The 25,653-nt window shown below is 40.7% G+C and overlaps 1 protein-coding gene across 1 annotated transcript; it reads left to right on the top strand.

Moving 5' to 3' along the window:
* Window positions 1-4,679: 4,679 nt before the first annotated feature.
* On the top strand, window positions 4,680-21,489 carry apobb.1 (apolipoprotein Bb, tandem duplicate 1). The gene is made up of 30 exons (XM_053444701.1): window positions 4,680-4,781; window positions 5,694-5,906; window positions 6,583-6,621; window positions 6,763-6,875; window positions 6,963-7,108; window positions 7,225-7,372; window positions 7,549-7,701; window positions 7,969-8,093; window positions 8,197-8,282; window positions 8,382-8,826; window positions 8,958-9,072; window positions 9,201-9,347; window positions 9,440-9,651; window positions 9,758-9,953; window positions 10,043-10,222; window positions 10,298-10,501; window positions 10,613-10,780; window positions 10,877-11,082; window positions 11,338-11,520; window positions 11,606-11,736; window positions 11,829-12,039; window positions 12,128-12,300; window positions 12,466-12,626; window positions 12,710-12,819; window positions 12,913-13,286; window positions 13,568-19,594; window positions 19,685-19,796; window positions 19,883-19,906; window positions 20,025-20,211; window positions 20,299-21,489. Exons 2-30 carry the CDS (start codon window positions 5,852-5,854, stop codon window positions 21,286-21,288), a joined length of 11,421 nt encoding a protein of 3,806 aa, XP_053300676.1. The 5' UTR covers window positions 4,680-4,781; window positions 5,694-5,851; the 3' UTR covers window positions 21,289-21,489.
* Window positions 21,490-25,653: the final 4,164 nt, after the last annotated feature.

Here is a 25,653-nt window from a genome sequence, read left to right as displayed (position 1 = left end):
CTAGATAATCAGAAATTCCCCGGTTGAGTTGGTGTGGACCAAATCAAAGCAAAAAATGTAGATTTCACTGTAATTCAGGTGATAAGAAATGAGATCTGGTGGATGTGTTAACAGAAAACTCAGCAATTCTACCTAAGAAGTGATGATGCGTTTGGTCTGTGTTCAAAGAATTTATTTATACAATAATGTATCAGGATCATTTTAAGTTGAAAATAAATTAGTAAAAAAACAACACAGTGAATCATCACTACGATTATTTTAGGTTCAATTTCTGAACATAAATCCTTTTCCCCTAAATCTAAGACACTGCAACTTTTAAATTCAAAACTCCAAAGAAAAACATGGATATTCTCACAGATTAAAGAGTGACATGAATGAATAAAATCTTTACATTGTACATTCACACTGTGACGTATGTCAGTGTTATGTGGGGCAATGGCTGTGACCATGTGCGATTGAAATCTGTACATGCTACAGTCGATAGGACACGATAAGGCTGCAGACGGTACATCCATGTACACATGCTGAGACAGACTCCTGATAAGTTCCATGTGCACTCAGCCCGCCGCTCGCTTATCATATTTACACTGCTTCACCTTTTAGTGTCCCGTGTGTGATTATGCTAATTAGACTTTCCTAGAAGTCTCTAGATGAAGTATGATTTTGAGCAAATGCATATCTCCAATACCTTGAGTATGTATACGGTGTATGAAATATCTTGTGAATGAATCAGTGGCGTTTCTGCCTATTCTGTAATCTACAATACTTGGATAAAGATCCAGAGTATCTCGTAGTTTATCAGATTACAGATGATTTATGTTTAGTAAAACACTGACTGCATCATAAATCCATGTTATGTCATATTACCGCTTTTGTTATAAGGGTTGGTCAGAAAATTACATTTACTCTTGATACCAGAGAGGATGATTTGCACATTTGAGTTTACAGAACTGAATAAGAAAGTTCTTTGCATTAGAACCTGTGAGTCTTCAACAAAACAATTTGTCAATTTGATTGCTTTTCTGATATGATAACTTTAAATATCGGATACGTGATGTAAATGTCTGTTTTCTAATGGAAAATTTCTCAGCTTTGTGTTTGCTCGATGGTTACAAAACATCCTGCAGCCCCCCCCCACCCCCCCCAAAAAAAAACAAATATATCCTTACTTGTGCATTATAAGATTCTGTGAGGCAGAAACTATCCAAATAAATCGACCAAAAGTTACATTTGTCTTTAATTTATTTAAATATTTTTCACAAACATTTGGCTGCTTGGTTGCTTGGAAATTTAATTCCTAAATCCTGAGTTTCTCAATGTTTGAATATCTGTATTTTTTGCTCTACAGGGATTCCTGCATATGTGAATCTTTAGTCAATGTACAGGACACACAGTACACGTATACATGCATGTACTGCGTGTGCTGTACAGTACGTGATAAACTTCATACAGTGACTGTCAGCGAAGCTTTTATAAGTCTGGGTCTAAAGTTCCATCGGTTGGTTCCTGATAAAGTTGAAGAAGAATATGACACTGAGTGACTGAGGGTTTATGACACAGTGATACCCTGTGCCTGACTTCATTGTGTCTGGACTTTCAGCCAATGTTTACTCAACCAGATTGGCTAATAGGTCAGTAAACTGTGGGTAAATGTATTTCAAAACTGCATTACAGCTACAGTATTTCTTTATGGTAATAAAATCCAGTGTACATATTCAATGCATGAGTGTACACTAAGTATTTTGCATACTCAATCTTACACATAATGCAAAATAGACATATGCATCTGTCTTCTAGAAGTTATTGCACTGGTATTAAGACCTGTCAGTTTATGTAAAATGGGCTTGAAGACTAGAAGTTTCCATAATGAAAGTTACAGTAACCAAAATTTGAAGAGCAAATAAAAAAATCTGTAGGCTACAATAGGCAATAATGGGTTTTAGATCTGTCCAATATAAAGCAACTTATATACAACCAAATACACAGATTATAATTCAAGGTTTATTATTAAGAGTCAGTATCCTGATGTATCCTAACAATACACTTAAAATGGGTATACTGTAATTTCAATTATACTAAATAATACTTTTGTTCACATTTAGATCAAGAATTGTGACGTCAAAGCAAATTAACATATGATACATTTAGCTATAATTACGATTGACAATATTCATAGAAATATTGGAGTTATGATCTTGTAAGATCCAGCATTAAGTGATAGTGATAGTACAGAAAGATATGGACAGATGAGGTGATGACATGTCCTTCCTACTGTGTTTGTAGCCTTCTTTGAAGGAAACGTCCTTTCCAATGTCTTTGCACCTTAAAGACTGCAGGCAGCAGGCAGGGATCCAGAAAATCTATATTAATTGAATGCATTTATTCGAGAATATTTAATATTTAATAATAAATAATAATGTGATACTTTTCGAACTGAATAAATTTGGTTCGTTTTTTAAGTAGCTGTACTCAAAAGTTAGGCTTTCCTAGATGTGTACGGATGAAGAATGACTGTTCAGCAAACTAATGCATCAGATCAAATACATTGACAAACAATGACACATTTTTTGAATGAGAATAATTACAAAGAGGTGCAGGTAAATCATATTTCTGATATCTTCAGGGATGGGTATTGGAAATTAGCCTGATACAAAAGCTGTGATAGATTGCATTGGATTATTGCTGTGTAAGTATCTATGTATTGTATATATCCCCATAAAATAAGCATTACAAATATAATTAATACAATTGTAAAGTGTTTATTTGGCAGGTTCGTTAGGGGACGAGCATTTTTATTTACAATACTTGAAAAAATTGACGTTCGCCCTAGAAACTGAGTAATTGAAAACCATCAGCACCAAGAGCCAGCCACAGATATATTAATAGATTTATTAATTCAATACCTTCGATACCTATCAAAACTTTGAATTTCTGCTACTTAATGTAAATGTGTTACCTCATGATTTTTAACGGACAAAGCTGCTGATGAGATCTAGGCTGTCACTGTAAATGTACATGGTTCCTAATGACTTACCTGGTAAAATAAATCTTTGCTGATTTGGCAAACTGCAGCACAACAGTCCATACTGTAGGGCTCAACGTGATCAACAGGTAATCAGTGATTACACATGAGCTAACCATAGATGGTGTAATGTATGCACTGCTCTATCTCTTGCCAATTGTCCTGTGCACGTGATCATGCAGTTTGATCATGCAGTTTGATAATGCACGATCCGTCGGCTCCATGTCCTTTTCAGTCGACATATTGAGTAAAAAATCTCAGTGTATTAAACAGCTGACCTTTACACTGATCTACTGATTGGGAAAGTGTGCCCAGACTAGCCCTGCAGAGGGACAGCTCATGTCCACAGCCGTGGGTTCACAGAGTTTGGGATCATTCTCCTCAGCCTCATCAGGTGGACCAGCAGGGTCATGCTTTATTTCTTATAAACTTGTAAACTCACCATGTACCAGTTACATTTCTTCCACCCACTACCCTGCTGATTTTATTTTTCCTCTGCAGACATTGCAAATACTTCAGAAGCTTGTGAGAGAAAAAGAAGGGGATCTATATCTTTCCAATCCCCAGTGAAAAAGCACACAACTCATCAGCTGTAGTGCAACGTCACAACACAAATGAGTAGAAAATGATACACAAAGGAAAAAATTGCTGTCAAACACAGAGGTGGCCACACAATCACTTTACAGCAATCATCCTTACCAATGAATGATCTGATAACAGCGATGTGCTCGGATGTGCTGCAAATTTTTGAAATTTTAAATCCGGTTTAAATGAATTTAAAGGATATATACGTTGATAATACTGACAGGAGCAATATATACATGTAATTCTGTATTTAGTGACTGACTTTAAACACAACCGAACCTCTATACATTACACTGCCTTTCCAGTACACAACAAATCAAGACTTACAGTGGATCTCCTGGTGGTTGCACTGCAGAACTTTCTGAATAAGACAGAATCTGTGTTACGCAGCATGTACTGCATGATTAAAATATCCAAGCGTGTGCGAGTTTCAGCACCTTTGATTCTCACACACTATCATCTACCCTGATCGCAGAGAGCATGACGCTCTGATCCTGCCTGAATGCTGCTCAACTGCACCAAGGCCTGGAGAGACAAACCAAACAGAGGCCTCTGCACCCACAGCTTATATCAGAATTTACAAACCGACAGGGTCATTTCAGCAGAAGAGAAAAAACATCTTCATTAATACAAAAGTTACCAAAGATTTAATAATTCTGGGGGAGATTGTGAAAAAAAGTAAATGAAGATACAAAGTGTTCAGAAGCATAAGCTCCCTTTGGACTTTAACTTTGTTCATGTCAGTGCAAACACTGTCAGTATCTGACCGATTTCTACAAGGGTGCTGATGGGGGATATATTGCAACAGGCGATTACGCAACGTGCAGAGCTAGAAACGTGATTTGCTTAAAAAAGAACAGAAGGACATAAAGAAGTAATACAAAAAACTGTATGTGCTCTCACACATTCCATGGTTATATGCAGTATTTGACTAAATCCTAACAAGTAAAAGACCTGAATCAATCCATCTACACCTTGTTTATTTATTCTGTGCTTGCCCCAAAAACAAACTGCAGACCCAATTTGAAAAGCAGCAACCTTCAAATCGTTGTGGTTCAAAGTCCATCATCAGAACCATGTCAAAGTTTGGTAAATGTTTTTGCTGTTGTCATTTTGGCTTTTGGCAGTGGAAGCAGAACAGCACGTATCTGACTCCAGTAGAAGGTCCTACACTGTAAGTACTACAACTACGTTTATTTGTAACTACAAGTATTACACACATTCTCATACAAATGTGCGACTCTAGCTACAATATCTGCAGCGATGTGTCTAATAAATTTGCTCAGATATAAAATAAAAGTAGAATTGAGCACAAGCGTCACTGCAGAGGGAAACTGACGTCATCAATGCGAACTGTGCCTCTTGAAGTTACAAGTAAATAAAAGAACTACTCAAACTTTATAGGACACAGAGGAACTGTTGCCTGAAGATATCTTTGTCTTTGCTTCTGTTTGGGGGGGGGGGGGGGGTTGAGGGGCTGGGGTGGGGTGGGTGGGGGGGGATGTTAATATCATCAAGGGATAAAGCAGCTGATAAGTTTATCATCTTTTTCAAATCTTGAGGGACTTTGTATTTTGAGCAAGCCTTGATCACTCAGGGTTCACTAATCAGCGCCTTTGAGTGACCGAATTCACGCTGCTGCTGTTGGCTCGTCAAATTCATTGATTGACTTGTTCACAAAAGATTAACGTCTGCCTGGTTGTGAACATTTCAAACACTGGGACATGTAAGTTGGCCCAGATTTACAGTGAAAAGACAAAAAGTCAAGACAAGCTTCTACAGTCTATCACTTCTTGTCACATGAATATTAACAACGAATAGCAGTAAATTGCAGAAAATACAATTATTGTTATACAAATGAGATATCTAAATTACAAGTAATAAAGTATCATAAAACCATAAGTATCTGATAAGACTGAGCTTTAATGTGCTTATCAATTCAAATATCTCTTCCAGAGTTCTGTTTGTCTAAAACCTGTGATGGTGCAAAAAGGAGACATTTCACAGATTGACCACAAATGATCACTTTTGCAAGCCCGAGATATGAGGATCCTTTCTAACCTTTTCCCTTTGTCCCTCCACACAGGAGGCTGGGGTGGACTTTGAGCGTTCAAACCGTTGTCTGTGCCTCTCAGTGCTCTGACAGAGCCCGGCCGTGGGTATAAAAGCCCTGAGCTGAGGCTTAGGATTCAGTCTCATCTGAGTACTCGCCAGACCCAAGGAGAGAGCTTAACCAAACCCAACATGGGGGATTCAAAGCTCTGTCTTCTGCTGCTCCTCAGCACATCTGCTTTGGCTTGTGAGTATAGAATCCTCTGTTTTACAAGTTTTTCTTTTGAACTTTTGTCCTGTAAATTATTTAATCAGATATTTCCTAAAAAATACATTGTAAAATTCGTCTTTTTACAAATCTTTAAAAGTTAGTTGAGAAATTATGAAAGAACTTATTTCTTTGATCTTGATTTTAATTACATTTTATATTCTTCTTTATGCTATTTATTTTTTCCTTTTTATACATTCTGCTAGTTTTATTTTTATCCTAAGTCTTTATTTTTATTCTTATAGATCTATGTCATTTCATGTCTTTTATTTTATCGTAAAATACTTTTAGCAGCATTTTACAAATGAAAAGTGCTGTGTAAATACAATGCATTATTATTAATGACTTTCTTTAAAATGACCAAATGTTAAAACCATTATCCTTATGTGCCATGAAATAATATTATGACCTAGGACATTTGTAACTCTAGTGTATTTGATTTCATATCATTTAAGATAATTGTATTTTCTTGATTCTTGTTGTTCTGGGTTTGTACCCTCATGGCTGAACGCACTTATTTTAAGTCGCTATAGATAAAAGCATCAGCTAAATAAAATGTAATAATTTAATTTATTTATTTAATTTGACATTCAGAGATCTTCAATTGCATTGAAATTACTAAAACCCTACATTGTCCAACTTATTTCCTGAATAGTTGCCCAAGACGTTGAAGAAGATGTTCCAACCTGCCTGTGTAAGTTATTCAAGACTGCTTAAGATATCAAGATTTTTACTTTTGTGCTTTTGAGTGGACATCCAGTCTTCACATTTATAATAATACATACTTTCCATAAAACACCTCTTCTTCCTTGTAATTGTTGATTTTCTTATCCAGTGGCCACAAGGTACAAGACCCTGCACAAGTATGAATATCGCTATGAAGCAGAATCTTTGAACGCCATCAACGGAGCTTCCACTCTGAAGAACGGACCCAAAGGCTCTTGCATGGTACGAGAAACAATTTTCACAATCATCCTCTTTAAGAAAATAATTCCCAAAGACAAAGAGAAATAAAACATTTACCTTCTCCCACAGGTTCAAATCGAAGTGCCTCAGACTTGCAGTTACATCGTCCGCACCACTGGCTGTATGCTGAGTGAGGTGGCTGACATGGACACAGAGGGAAACCTCGTGTTCAGACCCGCCGCCGGCTCCGACGCCTTTGCTGCTGAGATGGAGAAGTACGTGACTCCATGAAAATCCCCAATGTCCAGTTTACATTTTATCGCCCAACTTTAGGTATTTCTGGAGCTATTGCACAAATAATTACATTTAAATACGCTATGTTTTCTTTCAGATACCCACTGAAGGTTGTGGTTGAGGGTGTGTACGATGTGAAACTGTACCCCGAGGAAGGTGAGACTTTAACCATCCTGAACATCAAGAGAGGAATCATCTCTGCTCTGGCTGTTCCTCTGGTGGAAGAAGACAAGAATAAGATTATGGTAAATTCATTTACAAAAAAATGCCCTCTAATATGCATCATGAGAAATATTTTAATATCACAGTTTAACACCAAGTTATCTATACTTTATGGTATTCACCAAAAAGTATTATATAGCTTTTTATAGTACATTAAACACAAACTTTGCTTCTAATCATCTTTATCTCTTACTAACAGCCCACAATCCACGGCATGTGCAAGACCCATTCTACGGTCAACGCAAGAGAGGACATTGCAACTGACATCACCTTGAACAGGGATCTGTCCAAATGTGAAGAGTTTCTCCCAGTGAGAGAGCACACCAGCCCGCTGGCACTGATCTCTGGCATGGTAAGTGGAAACATGGTGAAAAAAGCTGCTTCATGACAAACTGTCAACCACCTTTACTGACCTAGAATATCTCTAATCAAAAATCACAGATTTGCTTGAGAGAAGTAAATTAGGTGTAAAACTAATGGTTGTCTTTAGCCACAATGATGTGGAAAAACAAGAAGCACGGTGTTGTTGTTGTAATTCAAAAATGACAATTAGAACAATCAACTTCATAAATCTCCAATATTCCACGATGCTAACGTCATTATGTTTTCTGTCTTTCAGCACTACCCTCTTTCTCAGCTGGTCAGAAGCTCCCAGACCTGCAACTACAAGTTCGACAATGAGAACAAACACATGACCTCTGGATCCTGCACTGAGAGGCACATCCTCATTCCCTTCTCACACAAGTAAGAGAAGTCATATACTAGATGCTCCTTCATAAGGGTTTATGTACTGATCTGTCTCATATGACTTGAGTGGCATATTTAAGGATATATGTTCTTCCTACAGGGGAGAATATGGAGTTACCAATGTTGGAAAGCAAGAACTCACTCTGGTTGAGGTTACTCCTCACAACGACAGGGTCTTCGATCACAGTAAGCTCCATTGTTTGACTTGTATTGTTTGGATTTATAGCTGTTTGAAAAGGATCCTTAGATGTAACTCAGTTTCGCCACGTTTCTTGTGTATCACAGGTGAAGTTGCCAAGGGTCTTCACATGGAAGCTGTCCAGGACAAGAGTGCTGTCCAGGATAAAGATGCAGGTCTGAACCTCCTGAGAGAACTGACCAATCTGCCCGAGGCCGAGGGTGAGAGGAGGGCCCACCTCTTCCACAAGCTTGTCACCATGGTCCGTGGAATGAAGGCCGAGACCCTGAGTCCCGCCATTCCCGAGGCTCTTGAAGTGTCCCCTGTCCTGACCTACCAGGTTCTGGCCCAGTGTGGAACCCCTGAGTGCAGCAGTGCCATCATGCAGATCCTCAGGACCTTCGACAGCTCTGCAGTCGAGGTTGATGCTGCTGTGTTTGCTCTGGGACTTGTGTCCAATCCCTCTGCCCTCCTGATCAATGACATGCTCGAGATGGCCAAATACAAGACCAGCAAGCCCATCCTGTATGCCCTGAGCAATATCGTCAAGAGGTGAGTGATGTTTACCATGAGTTATACTCAGTAAAGGAATGACTGAATAATGTTTTAGCTGATGTTTCCATCCTGAGTGTTAAATAAAACAAACTCAAAAAATATTTCTTTTCATATTCTCTCTTCAACAGGTTTTACAAGGCTGAAGGAAAACTGACGCCTGAGATTTACTCTGTGGCTGAGTTCATGGCTTCTCACTTGGGCGACTGCTCCGGTGACCAGGAGACCACTTTCATGTATTTGAGGGTAAGTGTCTAACCAAGTTTCTTCAAGGATGTGTGACGTGATTAAGAGCAATGGAAGCACTGACTAATACTTTGCATGAATTTGATCCAGTCCAGTGAAGATAATGATCACTTTACTTTTGATTATAGGTTATTGGAAATATGGCTCCAGCCATGTCTGCTGCTAGTCCTGCACTGAGAGCCGCTGTGATCCAGTGTGTGAACAAACCTGAGGCTTCTCTGGCTGTGCAGCAGGCTGCCATCCAAGCGTTCAGGCTGATTCCCGTCCTTGAGGAGGCAAGACAAATTGATTTCTTGGTTTTATAGCTCATTAGAATAATTGTTTCTGCATGACTGATTCTAATCATGTTGAACCCTCGTTGTCACAGGGTAGAGAGATTCTCATGCAGGTCGTTCTGGACGGTACCACCCCCTTGCAAAAGCGTGTGGCTGCGTATCTGGTACTTATGAAGAACCCCCAGCCAAGTGAATTGGCTCAGCTGGCGGATGCTCTGCCCCTTGAACAAGACCAACAAGCCAAGAGCTTTGTCATCTCCTACATCACCAACATTTTGTCCTCAACTGAGCCTGAGACCCATGAGTAAGCAAAAATATCTGCAGCTTTAAGTTTAAATGTCTGTTTTTATGTCCCCTGATTTGATCACCATAATTGGTTTAATTGTAAAATGTATTTTTCTTTACCACAGGCTGAGACAGAAGATCCGTGATGCCCTGCAGGGTAATGAGATTGGAGCCACTATGGACCCCACCAAGTTCTCTCGCAACTACAAGTTGGGATCTGTGGAAGGAAACATGATCTTTGAGGGTACTAGCTATCTGCCCAAGGAAGTCATGCTTGAGATGACTCTCAAGGCCTTTGGCTATGATATGGACATGATTGAGGTAAATATGTTGTGCCATCATACATTTTGAATCGTGACAAGTTGTGTCTAGTTGTGATAGTAAGTGTTATAAATGTGTCACCTTTACAGTTTGGTATGGAGGGCCAAGGATTTGAGCCAACAGTTGAAGCCCTGTTTGGACAGAATGGATTCTTCCCTGACACTGCCATGAAGACAATGTTCTTTGTATCTGAAAACATGCCATTGAAAGTCAGTGAGATTATGCAGACTATAATGCCTGCTCTGAAGAAGGACAGGATGAAGAGACAGGTAATCAAAGAAACTTTTTTTGTATGAAGCAAATGTGTTTTTAGGTGAGTTATTAATTTGGTAATATATGCACAGGCCACCCAGGACTTTGTGAGACAGATCGGAAGCAACCTGAACAAACTGGTGGGCGAACTGAAGTCTGCTCAGTCTCCTGAGGCCATGGTTTACATGAGACTTCTGGGAAATGAGCTGGGATATCTGAAGACCAACGAAATTCAGGAGATGGCCTACTCTGCTACAATGATGATCGACAGCATGATGAAGATGTTCCCTGGTGATGTAAGGAAGTGTTAGAATTTTTGTGTTCTTATTTTAAAGAGCATTTAAACAATTCCATGTTTTATAAACAGTTTATGATTTAAATGTCCTGTGTATTTTTATTTGCTACAGCTAATGAAGGCTTTGATGACCAAGACGGACAATACAATCTTTGCCCACTACATCTTCATGGACAATGAATTCTTCCTGCCCACTTTAACTGGTGTGCCTCTGAGGATTGCACTGTCTGGTACCTTCACTCCTGGTATCAAGGGTGGACTTCACATTGCTCGTGACATGGTAAAAATCCCTAAATGTGCTTAAATCTTACACAAATATTTTAAATTTCACAGCATCAACACGAGCATTCATATTTGTCCTGTTTTTTCCACGCAGAGTGAAGTTGCATTCATGCCCTCTGCTGGCATTGAGTTTGTAACTCAGGTTGGATCCCACATCCCTGAATATGTTGACTCTGGATTAGTGATGCACACCAACATTTTCCACGAGAGTGGAATCAGTGCCAAGATCTCCATGGAACATGACTCAGTCAAGCTGACCATCCCTGCACCAGTGAATCCCACAAAGCTCATCAAAATGACGTAAGCCATAGAGCTTTCAAATATTATACAAGTAATAGTTTCTCTGCAACATTGGTTGAAATGCAGCTGTTAATCTAGCTAACCTGAAGTACAAAGTGTCCCATGATGTTTCACAAGGGAACATTGAAGAAAGTGCATCCATGTTGTGTGTATCTTAAGTACAACAGTTGTTACTATGTGTCATCATTTTTGCCATGTTTAAATTTAAGAAAATAGCCAAATTCAGGTTAAAATTTTTCTCCATTTAAATTTTAGAAACACCCTGGTGGCCGTGACTGGATCAGAGGTTATGACCATCCCCCCAACAGTGATGGACAAGGTTGATGTGAGTGAGTGCACTCCTTTCTTCGCTGGAATGAAATACTGCACCGCTCTGCAGTACATTGATGCTTCTTCTCAAGAGACCACCCCCTACTTCCCCTTCACTGGAGACAGCAAGTAAGCAACATTTTCTGAAACACCAACAAATAATAGTTTCTGAAATGAACTTGTTTTAACAAGATGTATTTAATCACCTTGGTAGATTTGCTGTGGAGCTCCACCCTACTGGCGAAGTCACTGAGTACACAGCCACTGTTGCCTACGAGCTCCTCAGGGAGGGAGAAGAGGGCAGGCAGAAGGTTGACTCTGTGAAGCTCATTGTGAGGGCTGAAGGTAAGTTGCAGTACATGTGGACAATATGATCAAATTCTTCCATGGTTGAAATGGCCACCAAGCTAAAAATTACTCTCTTGGTTCCCCAACAGGTGCAGAGCCCACTGAGGCCGTAGCAATGCTGAAGTACAACAGAAGGAGAAATGTCGTCACAGCTGACTTACAGATCCCCGACTACGATGTAGAGGCTGGACTCAGGCTGGGTGTTGTCGATGGAAACACCAAGGGCAAAGGAACTCATTCAATCTCTCTGGACTTTGTAAACAAGAACATTCCTCAGCTCTCCCTGGTTGGCCGTGCCAAGTAAGAAATCAGCCATTAATCCTCATCAAATAACATTAATGTTACTCTTGTCATTGAAATGACACTAACCAACTGGTACACATTTCAGTCTGAAGGCAATGAAGGAAGCAATGCTGCAAGTCCAGCTGCTTGTCCCCTCACTCAATGCTGATGCCACTGTCACAGCTCACATGAAGCATGGTGAAGAATTGGAGCTGGAGCTTGAGAGTGAAATCAAAGTAAAGGAGGCCGTCTCTAAGCAGAAGGTCGAGATGAAATATGGTAACGTATTTTCCACCTGCCTTTCATAGAATAATATTCCGTCAAAACGATTCATTCAATAGTAACGTCACATCCTAAATGTAGCGCCACATGACACCATGACATGTGACGTGAGATCAAAGTTTTAAGTACATAGATTTAATCGATCTGTGTGTACTGTTGCAGATGCCAGCAAGTTTGAAGTTGAATTCAAGTCTGATGTGAACACCCAGACCACCATGTTGCCAAGTGCTGACATGTTGGAGAAGTATGCCAACCAGCTGCTTGACGCACATGTGGGCGAGGCAGACATGAAAGTCCGTCACATCTTCCAGAAGTTTGGCGAGGTAAGCGTATTGGATTAAGAGTTTTTAAGATTTATGCTGAAAAAATAAGTAACGCATTCACTGAAAACCTCTTGTCTTTTTAGGCTGCGAACAACTACATGGACAAATATGGTGCTGACCTCCCTTACATTCAGAATGTCAGAGTACCTGATATGCCTGAGATTTCTCTGCCAGAGACATTGTTCCTGAATACGTAAGTGTGGAACATTTCATGGTAAATGCTACAAATGTCGATTACTATTATTTTCAAAACCTTAATGCATATTATTTTTGTAATTTTTCACAGTGAGGCTAAGGCTTCGTACTACTTCAACAATGAGCACTTCACCATCACTATCCCTCTCCCTCTCGGAGGAAAGACCACAGAGGAGCTTAACTTCCCAGCAGCTCTGACCACACCTAGCCTGTCTTTGCCGCAGTTCGGCCTCGAGATTGTCTCCATGGAGATTCCAATCCCAGAACTTGTTGTGCCCAAGCATCTTGCTCTGTCTATTCCTCTTTTCGGCAAAGCTGAAGTTTCATCTCTGATGAAAAGCAACCTTTATGATGCAGAGGCCTCATTTTCTGCTGGCAAAGATGTGGTGGAAACACCAAGCTACTCAGCGAAGTTTGACGTGAAAGGAACTTCCCCAATTGACATCCTGTCAATAAAGATTGAAGGTAATTCAGATTTAAATTATTAATCACTTTTTATTTTCATGTTATTCTGAATTTACATTGTAAGTGATATGTTGTTCACTTTTAGTGGCACAGATTCAAGTAACAGTTTCCTTTTCCCACTGATGATATATTACGTGACTTATTTCAGTAACAGTGCAACAATATAACAATGCACTGATCTCTGCTGATACAGCAGTTGATTATGCACATTGTGTTTGATAAAGTGTATATTACCCAATGATTCACACTATGCATCTTTTCTTCTTTTGTCTTTTATTTAGGCTCAGGAATGTTGATGACCACTGATTCCATTAACGCTCAATTGAAAAGCTCTTTGGTCCATAAATTCATTGAAGCCAGTGTTAGCATAACTGAAGACGCAACCTTCACTGACAAAATCAATTTGAAATCAAGCAGCAAGATTGAAGCCACAAGTCCATTTGGTCTCAATGTTGCACTAGAGCACACAGGCATGACTGGATTCAACACTGAGGAAATCTCTGCTGATAGCAAGGTTGATGCAATGTTCAAGGCTGGACCCATGTACGGCAAAACCATCTCCACCCAGTCATTCACCATCTTCCCATTCAGGCAAGAAGCAAAGGTTGATTCTACTGTCCAGATTGACTCCACAGTTATCAATGCTCAGAACACAATCGCAGCATCCCTTGCCAATGGTGAATTCTCTCTTGTGTCTAACACCAATGCCTTTGAAAACCTCTTGACACATGTTGGTGAGCTCTCCTTCAAAGAAAGCAAGCTGTCAGTGAAAGGTGATGCCATTGTCCTTGCTCTCGGCATGAAGATCCGCAACCAGGCTGAAGCCTCAGCTGGTGCAAGTGAAGTCGTCATTAGGATGGAGACAAATGCCGACCAGACTGAAAACCGTGTTTACTCTCTGCTGACTGCCACTCTTGATGTCAATGGTCTGGCTGTAAGCAGCGATGCCACCTTGAAACTTCTTGAGAATGAGGCGATTCACAAGGCTGTTCTGAAGATGAACAATGACGGTTTGACCACAAGTGGAACAACCACCCTGCAGAGCCCCCTGTCCCTAGAAAACAGCTTCAATGCCGAGCTTGATGCTTCCAGAGCTACTTTAACTATTAACAACAAGGCTGCAATGAGTGATGTCAAGGTTGACAATGCAAACACTCTCGTAATTACTCTCTCTAGCCTAGACTTCACCTCAAAGGCTGAGACCACAGCAAGCGAGTATGCCTCTTACACTCATGATATCCTCATCAACATGAAACCCTACACCGCTTCTGCAAATGTTAATAACAACCTGAGACTTCTGGCTGCCAACTTCATTAATGAGGCTCAGCTGCACGCAGAGTTGTACAAGATGGACCTGACCGGAAGCCTGAAAGCCATCTATGGTGAGGAAGAGATCAAGCACATCTATCAGGTGATGTATGCTGATATGACTGCAAATGCAAAGTGTAGCACCACTGGAAAACTCTTTGGAACCCACATGAACCAGAACACCGAGCTGGAAGTTGTTGGTCTTGCTGCCAGGCTCTCCAACGATGCCCGTTTCAACTCACAGCCAATGCGCTTTGATCACACCATCCGCTGCAGCGTTGTTCCTTTTGATTTCAACCTTGATGCTGTCGTCAATGCTGATGGAGACATCAACGCATATGGAAAGCACAGTGCTCAGCTCTATGGCAAGTTCCTCCTGAAAGCTCAACCTCTGGCTTTTGCTAGTTCACATGAGTGCAGAGCATCAGTAACCCAGCAGTTAGATACTGGCTTTTCCCTTGAGACCACATTCGACAACAAAATGGACAATGTTCTGACACCCCAAGAGCAGAAGACCAGTTTTAGAATGAAATCTAAAATGAATGAGCATGTCTTCAATCAGGACATGAGTGTGTACAATACCCCTGAGAGAACTGGAATTGAAGTCTCTGGCACCATCCTCACCAACCTCATCAACATAGATTCTGCAGACAACCAGGAATTCACCGTCTCTGGCTTCCTCAAGTACGACAAGAACACAGACAGTCATATCATTCAGATCCCTCTTTTTAACAATCTCCCTGCCCTCTTGGAAAGTATGAAAGGCTTCATCGTGTATGTTGCTGAGACACTGCATGACTGCATCAACAACGAGGAGATAAAGGCTAAACTTGAGGCTCTTCCCCAGCATGTAAGTGACTTTGTTTCCCAATTGAATATTGAAGGCAAGGTAAACCAACTTAAGCAGTATTTCACTGATCTTACCCAAGAATATGCAATTTCCATGGATGATGTGGAGGCTTCTTTAAGTAACCTGAAGGTTACCTTTGAAAAATGTCTGGCTGATCTCACTGTTTACATCAAACACTTTGTTGGTATGATGGAAGAGCTTCTTAGTGGCAGCCTCCCTGAAACACTCGCTCAGAGTATCCAGCAACATCTGAATGCCTTTAACGAGGAATATGACATCAAGGCCCTGGTTGTGTATGTGATTGACACCGTAAGAGAGATGGTCCAGCAATTTGACTTGGAAAAACTGAAGGGCAGCAGCATTGCCTTCCTGCTTGACATTGATGCAAAATATGAAATCCAAGCTAAGCTACAGACAATCATGTCAGAGATTAAGCAAATGGTTGAGACCTTTGACTTGCAAAACTTTGTTGCTGAACTGAAAAGTTACATTTCATCTATGAACTTCAGAGCTCACTTTGAGGAACTCATTAGTCAGATTCCCTCAGAGATTCTCAGTGATGTAAGAGATTATGTTCGGAAAATGATTGAGGACCTTGACATCGTCGGCAAGATCAACACCTTCTATGCCAAGATGAGAGAGTTAATCGTCAAGTTTGAGGCTGACAAAATGGTTCAAGCTGCCTTGGAAAAGGCTGTCGAGCTCATCGAGCAGTTCAAAATTGAGGAAACCATCCAAGCTTTCGTCCAAATGGTGAAGGATTCAGATATACCAACCAAGTTCATGCGAATGTTCGAGTCTGCAATCGAAAACTTGAAATCCACTGACGTCAAGGATATAATTGAAAAGCTAAATATGTTCATTGAAACTGTTGTGCGACAGCTGACCTCATTTAATTACAATGAGTCTGTTGAATCTCTCAATCAAATTGTTGCTTGGTTCACAACATACCTGAATGAGTTCATCGGGCATTTTGAAATTGGCCAGAAACTTGCAGCAACAAGAGATTTTGTCAATTTAGCCTTGTCCTCTCTTAAAGGCTTCACGGAGCGTGTGAGAGAAATCAAAATTGCAGAGATGATTAAATCAGTCCAGGATGTCATTGACGAGAACCTGCTGAAGAACCTGAAGAGCTGTGCTGAATTTGTGAAACAGGAATTAACAAATCTGGATGTCAACGCTGTGATTACCAGTTGTCTGGACTCTGTGAGGAAGTACTACACAACGGCCGTAACCATCGTCACTGATGTATTCACCAGCATTGTTGAGTTGGTTAAGACGGTGTTACCTGAGCAGAAGATCATAAGCGAGATTCAGCAGATCGCTGATGGCCTAATTAGAGAACTGAAAAAAGCTGAGTTGGCCACGCCCTCATTCACCGTTCCGTTTACTGATCTTGTTGTGCCTTCCATTATGTTCAGCATGGATACGCTCGAACACATTGAAATCCCAACACAATTGGACATCCCTGAATTCACCATCCTGGGCTTCCAAGTCGTAAAGGCCACCACAATTTCCTTAGATGACATCAAGCAGAAAATCATTGAACTTATTGATATGATTGTAAACCTTGACATCCAAATTCCTGATGTTGATGCTTTCTTTGGAGATCTGACAATGACCTACCTCCCCCACATGCCTGAGCTTTCTCTTCCAGAATTCACTCTCCCTGAGATGGCATTCCCTGTCTTCCCAGAAGTTCCTCTAGAAAAACTTGTTCAGTCTCTTCAGATTCCTACTGGTAAGCTACCAACCATCCCAAGTGAGTTCATGTTCCCATGCTTTGGTAAACTCTTTGGTGAGATCAAATTCATCACTCCTATCTACACAATCAAGACTTCTGCTGAGTTCCAGAACTCCACTGAGAGTGACATGTCACCTCAGTTCTCTGGATTCTTCACCTCCCAGGCCTCATCTCCAAGCTTTGAAAGTCTTAATTACAAACTTGACTCCACTGCCCAGATTGCACTCCCAAAAATGAGTCGTGTTGTTGTTGCCGAGACTCTGAAGTTTGACCATCTTGCTCTTGGAGTTGACCATCAGGCATCTGTATCCCTCTATGGTCTATCAGGCCAGGCCCAAGCCAAGACAACAGTTAAGGTCGCCACTACTCCCTATACTGCTGAATTTATGAACACAGCATTTATTGCTATGGAAGGAGGAATGTCTGCTTCTCTCGATACAACCTACACTCATGAAGTGACCCTTCCAATTTTCAATGTCAGAAGTGAGGCCACTTTAACCCAGAAATCCATTGCTCGCCAAGACGGCCTCACATTCACTCTTACCGTTGACAATTCAGGCACTGGCAAAGTTAATGCTGAAGAGAGCAAACACACAAGCAACTTGATCTTGTCACTCACTCCTAGCATTATCACTCTAACTTTCTCTGGCGACACAGACTCTGCCATCATAAAGATGAAACAGCAAATTGCTGCTGAAATGGGCCCCTTCTCATACTTTAAGGTTGATTTACGCAACGAGGCTGAGACACCATTCATCAAAAACAGTCTTCTTGTTGCATCTGCAAACGCCAACCTTCATGACTTGAAGGCGGAGCTGAAGGCCAACCATGACACAGAACTGTATGGCGCAGTCAGTGGAGTCCTGTCCAATGGACTCAACATTGTAGCCCATCCTAATGAGTTTGTCTTTGAATTCCAAAACAAAGGAAATGCCAAGGTCAGCATTTTTGACACTCTGATTGCTAAGATCGATCTCCAGAATGACTACTCAGCTACCGTCAAGCCTGACAACCAGCATTTGAACACAGTTGCTGTGGCTCGCCTGAATCAGTACAAAATGTTTTACAACCTAACTGTTAACAATGACCAAAATGAGGCAGCCCTCATTGTTGCCATGGATGGTGAGGCTAATCTTGACTTCCTGACATCCCCCATCAGCATTCCTGAGCTAGATCTGCCTTTTGTTGACTTCAAGACTCCAGCCATCAGTGAACTGAACTTGTATGAGCAGACTGGATTAGACAAGATTTTGACTACCACTGAGCAAACTGTTGATGTAGATGCCAAGATTGTTTACCAGAAAAGGAAAGCTGCTCCACTTGTTGATGTGATGGGACTGGTCCACATTCCCCATCTGGGTGATCTGATCACAGAATTGTCCCTCAAGTCTGCCATCTTCAATCTGAATGCCAATGCTGGACTGTACACTGAAGATAACGTTGTCTTCCGTCTGGGAGCTACCACAGTCTCTGTGTTTGAGGGTCTGAACGCCAAACTCGATGGCACCACCAGTCTGACCACCAAGAGAGGACTCAAGTTGGCCAACTCCCTGTCCCTTGAAAATAGTCACATTGAAGGCACTCATGACAGCTCCATCACTGTGAGTAGTGAAACTTTTGAACCTGCCGTCTCTGTGGCTACTATTGCAAAGATTTCCCTGCCCATTCTCAATCTGGAGGCAAACCAAAATCTGGTTGCAGACACCAAAACCAAAGCAAATGCTGTCTCCACCTTGAGGGTGAAGGCTGATTTCAACATCCCCATGATCAAGGCAGTTGGAAAGGCAGAGGTTGACCACAGTCTGAAGCTGGAAGGAGCTTTTGAGTATATTTCCATGGAGTCATCCACCAGAGCAAACATGGATGGAACAGTGCACGAGGATTACCTAGTATTGGGAGTCCTTGATAATGAGTTCAATCTGTACCTGAATAACGATGGCCTTCGCTCCACCTCCAAGATTATTGCTGACGCCAAACTTAACCATGGCACCGACAAACTCTTTGGAATGGATGTTAATGAAAATCTTGCCGTTGAAGCCTCCCTGAGCCGAGTGTATGCAGTGCTGAAGTATACTAGCAACAATGAGGCAGACCTGTTCAGTTTCAACACCAATGGGAAGCACATCGCCCAGGCAACCATTGACTTTGCGCCAGTCTCTTCCTTGATTGCCGATATTGAGATCGATATCTCTCAGCCCAGCAGTCTGGGTGAGCTGACCATCTTTGAGAAAACTGTTGCTGAAGTAACAGCTGACAAGCAGAAGATCTCTACCAACACCAAGTTCATCAGCCCATTGTACAGCATAAACCTGGCAGCAGAAGTCGAGGGCAATGCTCCAGTCTTCAAAGTCACCTTTAAGTCCTCTGCCACCTCTGTGATTGTCTTCTTGGAATATGACCTGGATGGTGAGTTGATTAAAACCCTAAAATAGATTTCCATGTTTTTTGTGGCAAGCATCTTCAGAAACTAAATCCTAAGAATTTGTTTTTCGACAGCATCCACTTCTGCCACATTTGAGGATGAAGCTCTGAACATGGATAGCAAGGTTGTCCTGACACATAGTGACATGACCATGAATGTCAATCATGCCATTGCCCAGGCTTTGAGGTAACAGGATTTGTTTTGAATACACAGTATGTTACAGAAACTACTTCTCAAGGATATAATAATGAATTTTTTTCTTCATATTTTAGGAAAAGGCGCCAGGCTGACGACAGGTAAGGCTCTTATTTCTTCCTGCTTTCGTCTAGTCATTTGATAAATGTTTACAATAATTAATACCAGGTTCAAAACTTTTCTGGATTTTTAATTTAACATGCTTTCTTTCTCTTCCAGCGTCTCTCACCAAACCCTGAATGTGGACATCACCAGTCCTACTTTCACCGACATGCACATCCGTTTTGCTGCTCGCAGAGATGGTATCAGTGGCTCAGTATCCACCCCACACAATGGATTCCTAGGCCTTCAGCTCAGTGGCAGAGTCCCATCTCAGATGAACGCTAGGTTCTACGGCCGTTATCCTGTGAGTATCATTAACATTGCCTTTTTTTAAAGTTAAATATATTCTTAATATATTTTAAATAATATTTTGTTTTCCTCTTTTCAACAGTCTGCCCCAGAGGATGATGTTGACATCTTGGCCATCAGATCATCTCCTAAAGACGCTGACAAGATGACCCTTCAGATTGCTTACAACATGGAGGCACCAAAAGTGCTGCTCTCTGAGCTCAAGATGAAACTCCCCTCCATCCTCTCTTCATTCACAGTGTTCGCTGACAAGTACCAGATCACAACAAAGATGAGCGACTTGAAGGACTCTGTTCTTAACCGCATCAACGAGGCCTACGCTGCAGCTATCAACTATGACGATCAAATGAGCCAGCTGTCAATCTTCTACAGGAACACCATTGTTGAGTACCAGAAGACTGTCCAGGTCCTCTTGGATGCTGTCATTAAGGTCCTGAGAGAGACCCAGTTCAAAGTGCCCGGTTCTGAGGAGATGACCACTCTTCCTGAGGTCCTGAAGAAGCTCACCACAAGCATTGCAGCTATGCTAGATGCAACCATTCACATTACTTATGAAAATATGGAAGTCTACTATAACGCCTTTATTGATAATATCAGCAGCATTAAATTGAGAATGCCAGTTGGTGATGCAATTACTGGTGGTCAGGTCTTGGATCAGATCAAAGCAACGTTCAGGAATGTATTCGATGAACTAGTGGACTTTGTGAAAAATATGGAGAGTCTTGACACAATGCTAGTGAAAATTGGAGAGACCCTGAAGGCTCTTGTTGAGAAATCTCAGGAGTTTGTTGACTCTATCAAGTCTGACTATTTAGATGCAGTGTTCATCAACATCAATGCCCTCTATCTTAACCTTTTCACATTTGTGAAGAATGTTGTTGACCAGATTTATCTGAATGTAGATCCCCACAACGCATTTGAGAACATCATGAACATGCTCATTCATGCTGTGGAACAGTTTAATAACTCGGCCTCTGCTTTCCTGCAGCAAACTTCAGAGGAAGCTCAAGCCTATATTAAAGTTAGTGAAGGAAAACTTGAGCTTGACCTTCCTCTTGCCTTCCATCAGTAATTAACCCTCACATACTGAGGCTGTAACAATAACAGTGTAACATCTGAAAAACCAACATCTCTTTAGAAAACAGATAATTACTTCTTTAAACATATTTATACTAATTGGTTTAGTTGAAACAACTGTTGTATCATGTCAATGTTGATGTTTTATTGTGTACATGTCAAACTTTACCAGACTCAATAAAATACATCAACACAATCATCTGTAGTAGTGTGATTTCCTGCTTCATGATGTTGAATGAAATTCACATCAAAACGTTATGTGTGACAGCAACTCAGCCTCTGGAATTCTAAACGACATCACTGAGTGAATTGGTATTTTTAAATAACCAGGTATGAGCAATTTCCTGACTCTTGGTATGTCTTTGTTGTTATTATCCACCAAACCGTTTTCTATATTGAAAACTCAACCACAACACAAAATCACGCAACACAATAGGATTTTACCAAAGAGTTTCACTATAGGCCTACTACATATGCATTGACAGTAAAGTCTTACATACATCCATCACAAACAGCACAAAAATACTTGTACAGAGCAGACAATGAAACAAAACTGACCACAACATCTGTGTGCAATATTCACTCTACAAAGTTTAGAACCCTAAACACACCAAACAGCCATTTAAAAAAGTAGAACCAAAGGTCGAAAAGTCAAATTTTTACACTCTCTCATGATGCCTAACAATCAACACATGCAGCCAACACAAAAGCATCTTTGCACCTAAGACAGTTCCTATGGTCCTAATGATCCTGACGTGTACTAGGACTGCTTCACATTTAATTTAAGATGACACTTTTAGTTGCAACTGTAGATGTATTGCTTTTCTCTCCTATCTACAATCAAGGAGATTGTGTGATGAAGAAATTAAATTGATCTTATGAGCAGTTTTCTTTTACATATAGTAGGTTTAGAGAATTACAAAATTTAACTGGGCTTTTCAGGTCCTTTTCCATCCTTTACACAGATTAGTGAGCTTGTACACTGTTATTGTTTGACGATCCATTCAAGTGGACTAAGGTGGTGGTGTAAACAAAGTCACATTTCAGAATATATGGGCCCAGATGAAAAAACAATCCAGTTTCATATGAAAAGCCTTCGCGGATTACATAATAACACTTTTCCCAACAGCCAATTAATATTGAAGCAATTTCTCTCTTTTAAGCAGCCAAATCACATCAGTTAGTCTATCCTGATACTAATTTATAAGGAAAGAAGAAGAGAAAAGACATAAAAAAGATGCCTCTTTGTTTGAACGGAAAAGAGCACAGGACTAGATTTAATGATTGAACCGCACAAAGAACTACACTACATCTACTTTCTACTGTAGTCAGCTGTATCCTACCACATTAAATCCATGAAGTTTTCAAATTCATTACTTAACACAGGTTTATTCATGTAATACACATATAAATTTCAATTAGATGATAATCTGCATGAGGAATGGAGCGACGCCTCCGAGCTACTTCAGGCAGCCAACTCGAGCTGCGCTGCTCCAATCATGTGACATACATCATGTGACATACCTCACTCTCCACAACCATCTCTAACCTTATCAGGTGGTCTATTTAAGAAGAGAGAAATTTCCTATCATCCCCTTTGCTCGCACTGCTGCTGCAGTATTGCTACGAGTACCTACGTACCTCCACCACCCCAGCATCCACCTGTAGGCTCAGATGGGGGGTTATAATAATCATCTGCTATAATCATAATTAGGGATGCACCGATATGGAAATTCTTGGTCGATACGATATCGATGTTTAAAAGAACAATCTAGCCGATAGCCGATACCGATATTTGTTTATTTTGTTTTTCTTGTTATTCATTCACTCTTTTGTGCCAGGAAAATAATTCAATAATTATTTAAAAAGCACTATTTTAAATTATTTCAGCCCTTTATCACTCTTATCTTTTAATGAGCACAAATTCACTCAGATTTATGAAACGATCTTTAGTTTAACTAAACTTTATTTAAAGGAGACATATTATCCCCATTTTACCACAAGTTGATATGGTTCCTTGGGGAAATGTCTGTGACCTATTTTGGTAAAAATACCAGAAGGATAATTTAAAACAGCAACTTTTTACCCTGTCTAAAACAGCCGCCCTCAGATTGACCTGTTTTGAGTGCTTATGTTTTGTTATGACTTATGTTCATTTAAGACACTGTGTTAAAGGAGTATTGAGATGTCCTGAGGGTCAGAGAACAGGTCGGGGTGGTGCATGTGACAGTTCTAGACCAATGGGGTTGGGTTGTGTGGGATCACAGGTTCTCATTGGCTGGTTTGTTGGGGGTCAGGGGTGAATGAGGAAGGAAGTGTCGATGACGGTTGTTGATGTGAGGAGTGTCGGAAAAGGAACAAGGAGTGTGACATGTTCGTGTCTGTTCAGTCTACTGATCTTGTTGTGCCTTCCATTATGTGTCTGCCTGTGTGTTGTGAGTGGCAGGGGGCGTGGCTGGCTCCTGGCTGCAGCAGGACGAGGCACACCTGCTCCCAATCCATCTAATCATCCCCTCCATATAAACCTGGTTGTCTCACCACTTCGATGCCAGATTATTCCGTCTACTATTGTAGCAGTTGCGCTGCAGAACTCTCGACCGTCGTGTCCCTTGGATTGTACTCTAACCTTTGTGCTTTTCTTCAACCCAGAACCTTTGTGTGCCTCACGGCTCGGCTCCTCATTCTCTTCTCTACCAGGATCCCCAAGCCAGCCAGCACCCTGCCACTCCAGCCTGCATCTACCTCTTCTGCAGATAAACTCTGTTCATGTACCCCCCAACATCTCATCCGTTTCTGCTTTGGGGTCCAAACCTTGACTCAAACTTAACAGATGTAAAGGTTTCTTAGATTCACTACAAACCCAGGAACACTTAGCATCTTCTTTTGTCTTTACAGAAGCGATTGTGGAAACATTCTAAAAGTCAAACAACCCACCTCAGTACTGGTTTGATCAGATTTGACAGAGTGATTTTTGCAGATAAGATAAGTACATGACAGACTGTTCTACAACTGTGGCCCACCCACTTCAAACCAGTATGATAGGATGTACAGATGTATTTTATGAATAAACCAGAGTTATGGTAGAAAAATCTAAGGATCTATCAGAGTAAGATGATTGAGGGTGATAGGTTCAAAGATTTATGAACTACAAGAAACTCTTTGAAACCTTCATATTTTAAATTAACAAATAGCTGTTGAAACTAACCTTTTTGTCCCTATAGCAGTAGTTTTTAGGATTTAGGTTGTGTTATGTAATGGTATTTCTGCTCTCTAGAGTTGCCTCAAGATGATTTCCCCATGAATTATGTGGCCTTGCTGTAAATCTGTCATTCAATGGAGAAACTGTGGAATCAGAGAGTGTGAAAGATAAATTAATTTGTGCAAGATCAAGTTTACACATGTCTACACAGCAGTCAGAGACTGTAGTCCAATGCCGCTTTGACGAGATGCTTGATAACAACCTGCTCAGTGAACAACTTCTTATCAGGAGGAATTACCCCACTTTCTGGGCTGTGCTTTTAATGGAGCATTTGAACAGTGTTATGTAATGTATGGTTATCGACCTCATGGTAAAATAAAACAAATTAAAATGCTTGGAATGTTTTAAATCTTACGTTATTGTTTGTTTATCAGTAAGATTTTAAGTATATTAAAAATTGAAATAAGTTACAGAATGTATTTGTATTTTGAGCACGCCTTGATCACTCAGGGTTCTCTAATCAGCGCCTGTGAGTGACCCAATTCACGCTGCTGCTGTTGGCTCATCAAATTCATTGATTGACTTGTTCACAGAAGATTAACGTCTGCCTGGTTGTGGACATTTCAAACACTGGGACATGTAAGTTCGCCCAGATATACAGTGAGAAGACAAAAAGTCAAGACAAGCTTCTACAGTCCATCACTTCCTGTCACATGAATATTCACAACGAATAGCAATAAATTGCAGTAAATACAATTATTGTTATACAAATGAGATATCTAAATTATTACAAGTAATAAAGTATCATAAAACCATAAGTATCTGATAAGACTGAGCTTTAATGTACTTATCAATTCAAATATCTCTTCCAGAGTTCTGTTTGTCTAAAACCTGTGATGGTGCAAAAAGGAGACATTTCACAGATTGACCACAAATGATCACTTTTACAAGCCCGAGATATGAGGATCCTTTCGAACCTTTTGCCTTTGTCCCTCCACACAGGAGGCTGGGGTGGACTTTGAGTGTTCGAACCGTTGTCTGTGCCTCTCAGTGCTCTGACAGAGCCCGGCCGTGGGTATAAAAGCCCTTAGCTGAGGCTTAGGAATCAGTCTCATCTGAGTACTCGCCAGATCCAAGGAGAGAGCTTCACGAAAACCCAAC

The sequence above is a fragment of the Pleuronectes platessa genome, chromosome 17, assembly GCF_947347685.1.
Source record: "Pleuronectes platessa chromosome 17, fPlePla1.1, whole genome shotgun sequence".
In the NCBI taxonomy this organism is placed as follows: Eukaryota; Metazoa; Chordata; class Actinopteri; order Pleuronectiformes; family Pleuronectidae; genus Pleuronectes; species Pleuronectes platessa.
This window is presented reverse-complemented; position numbering and strand designations above follow the sequence as displayed.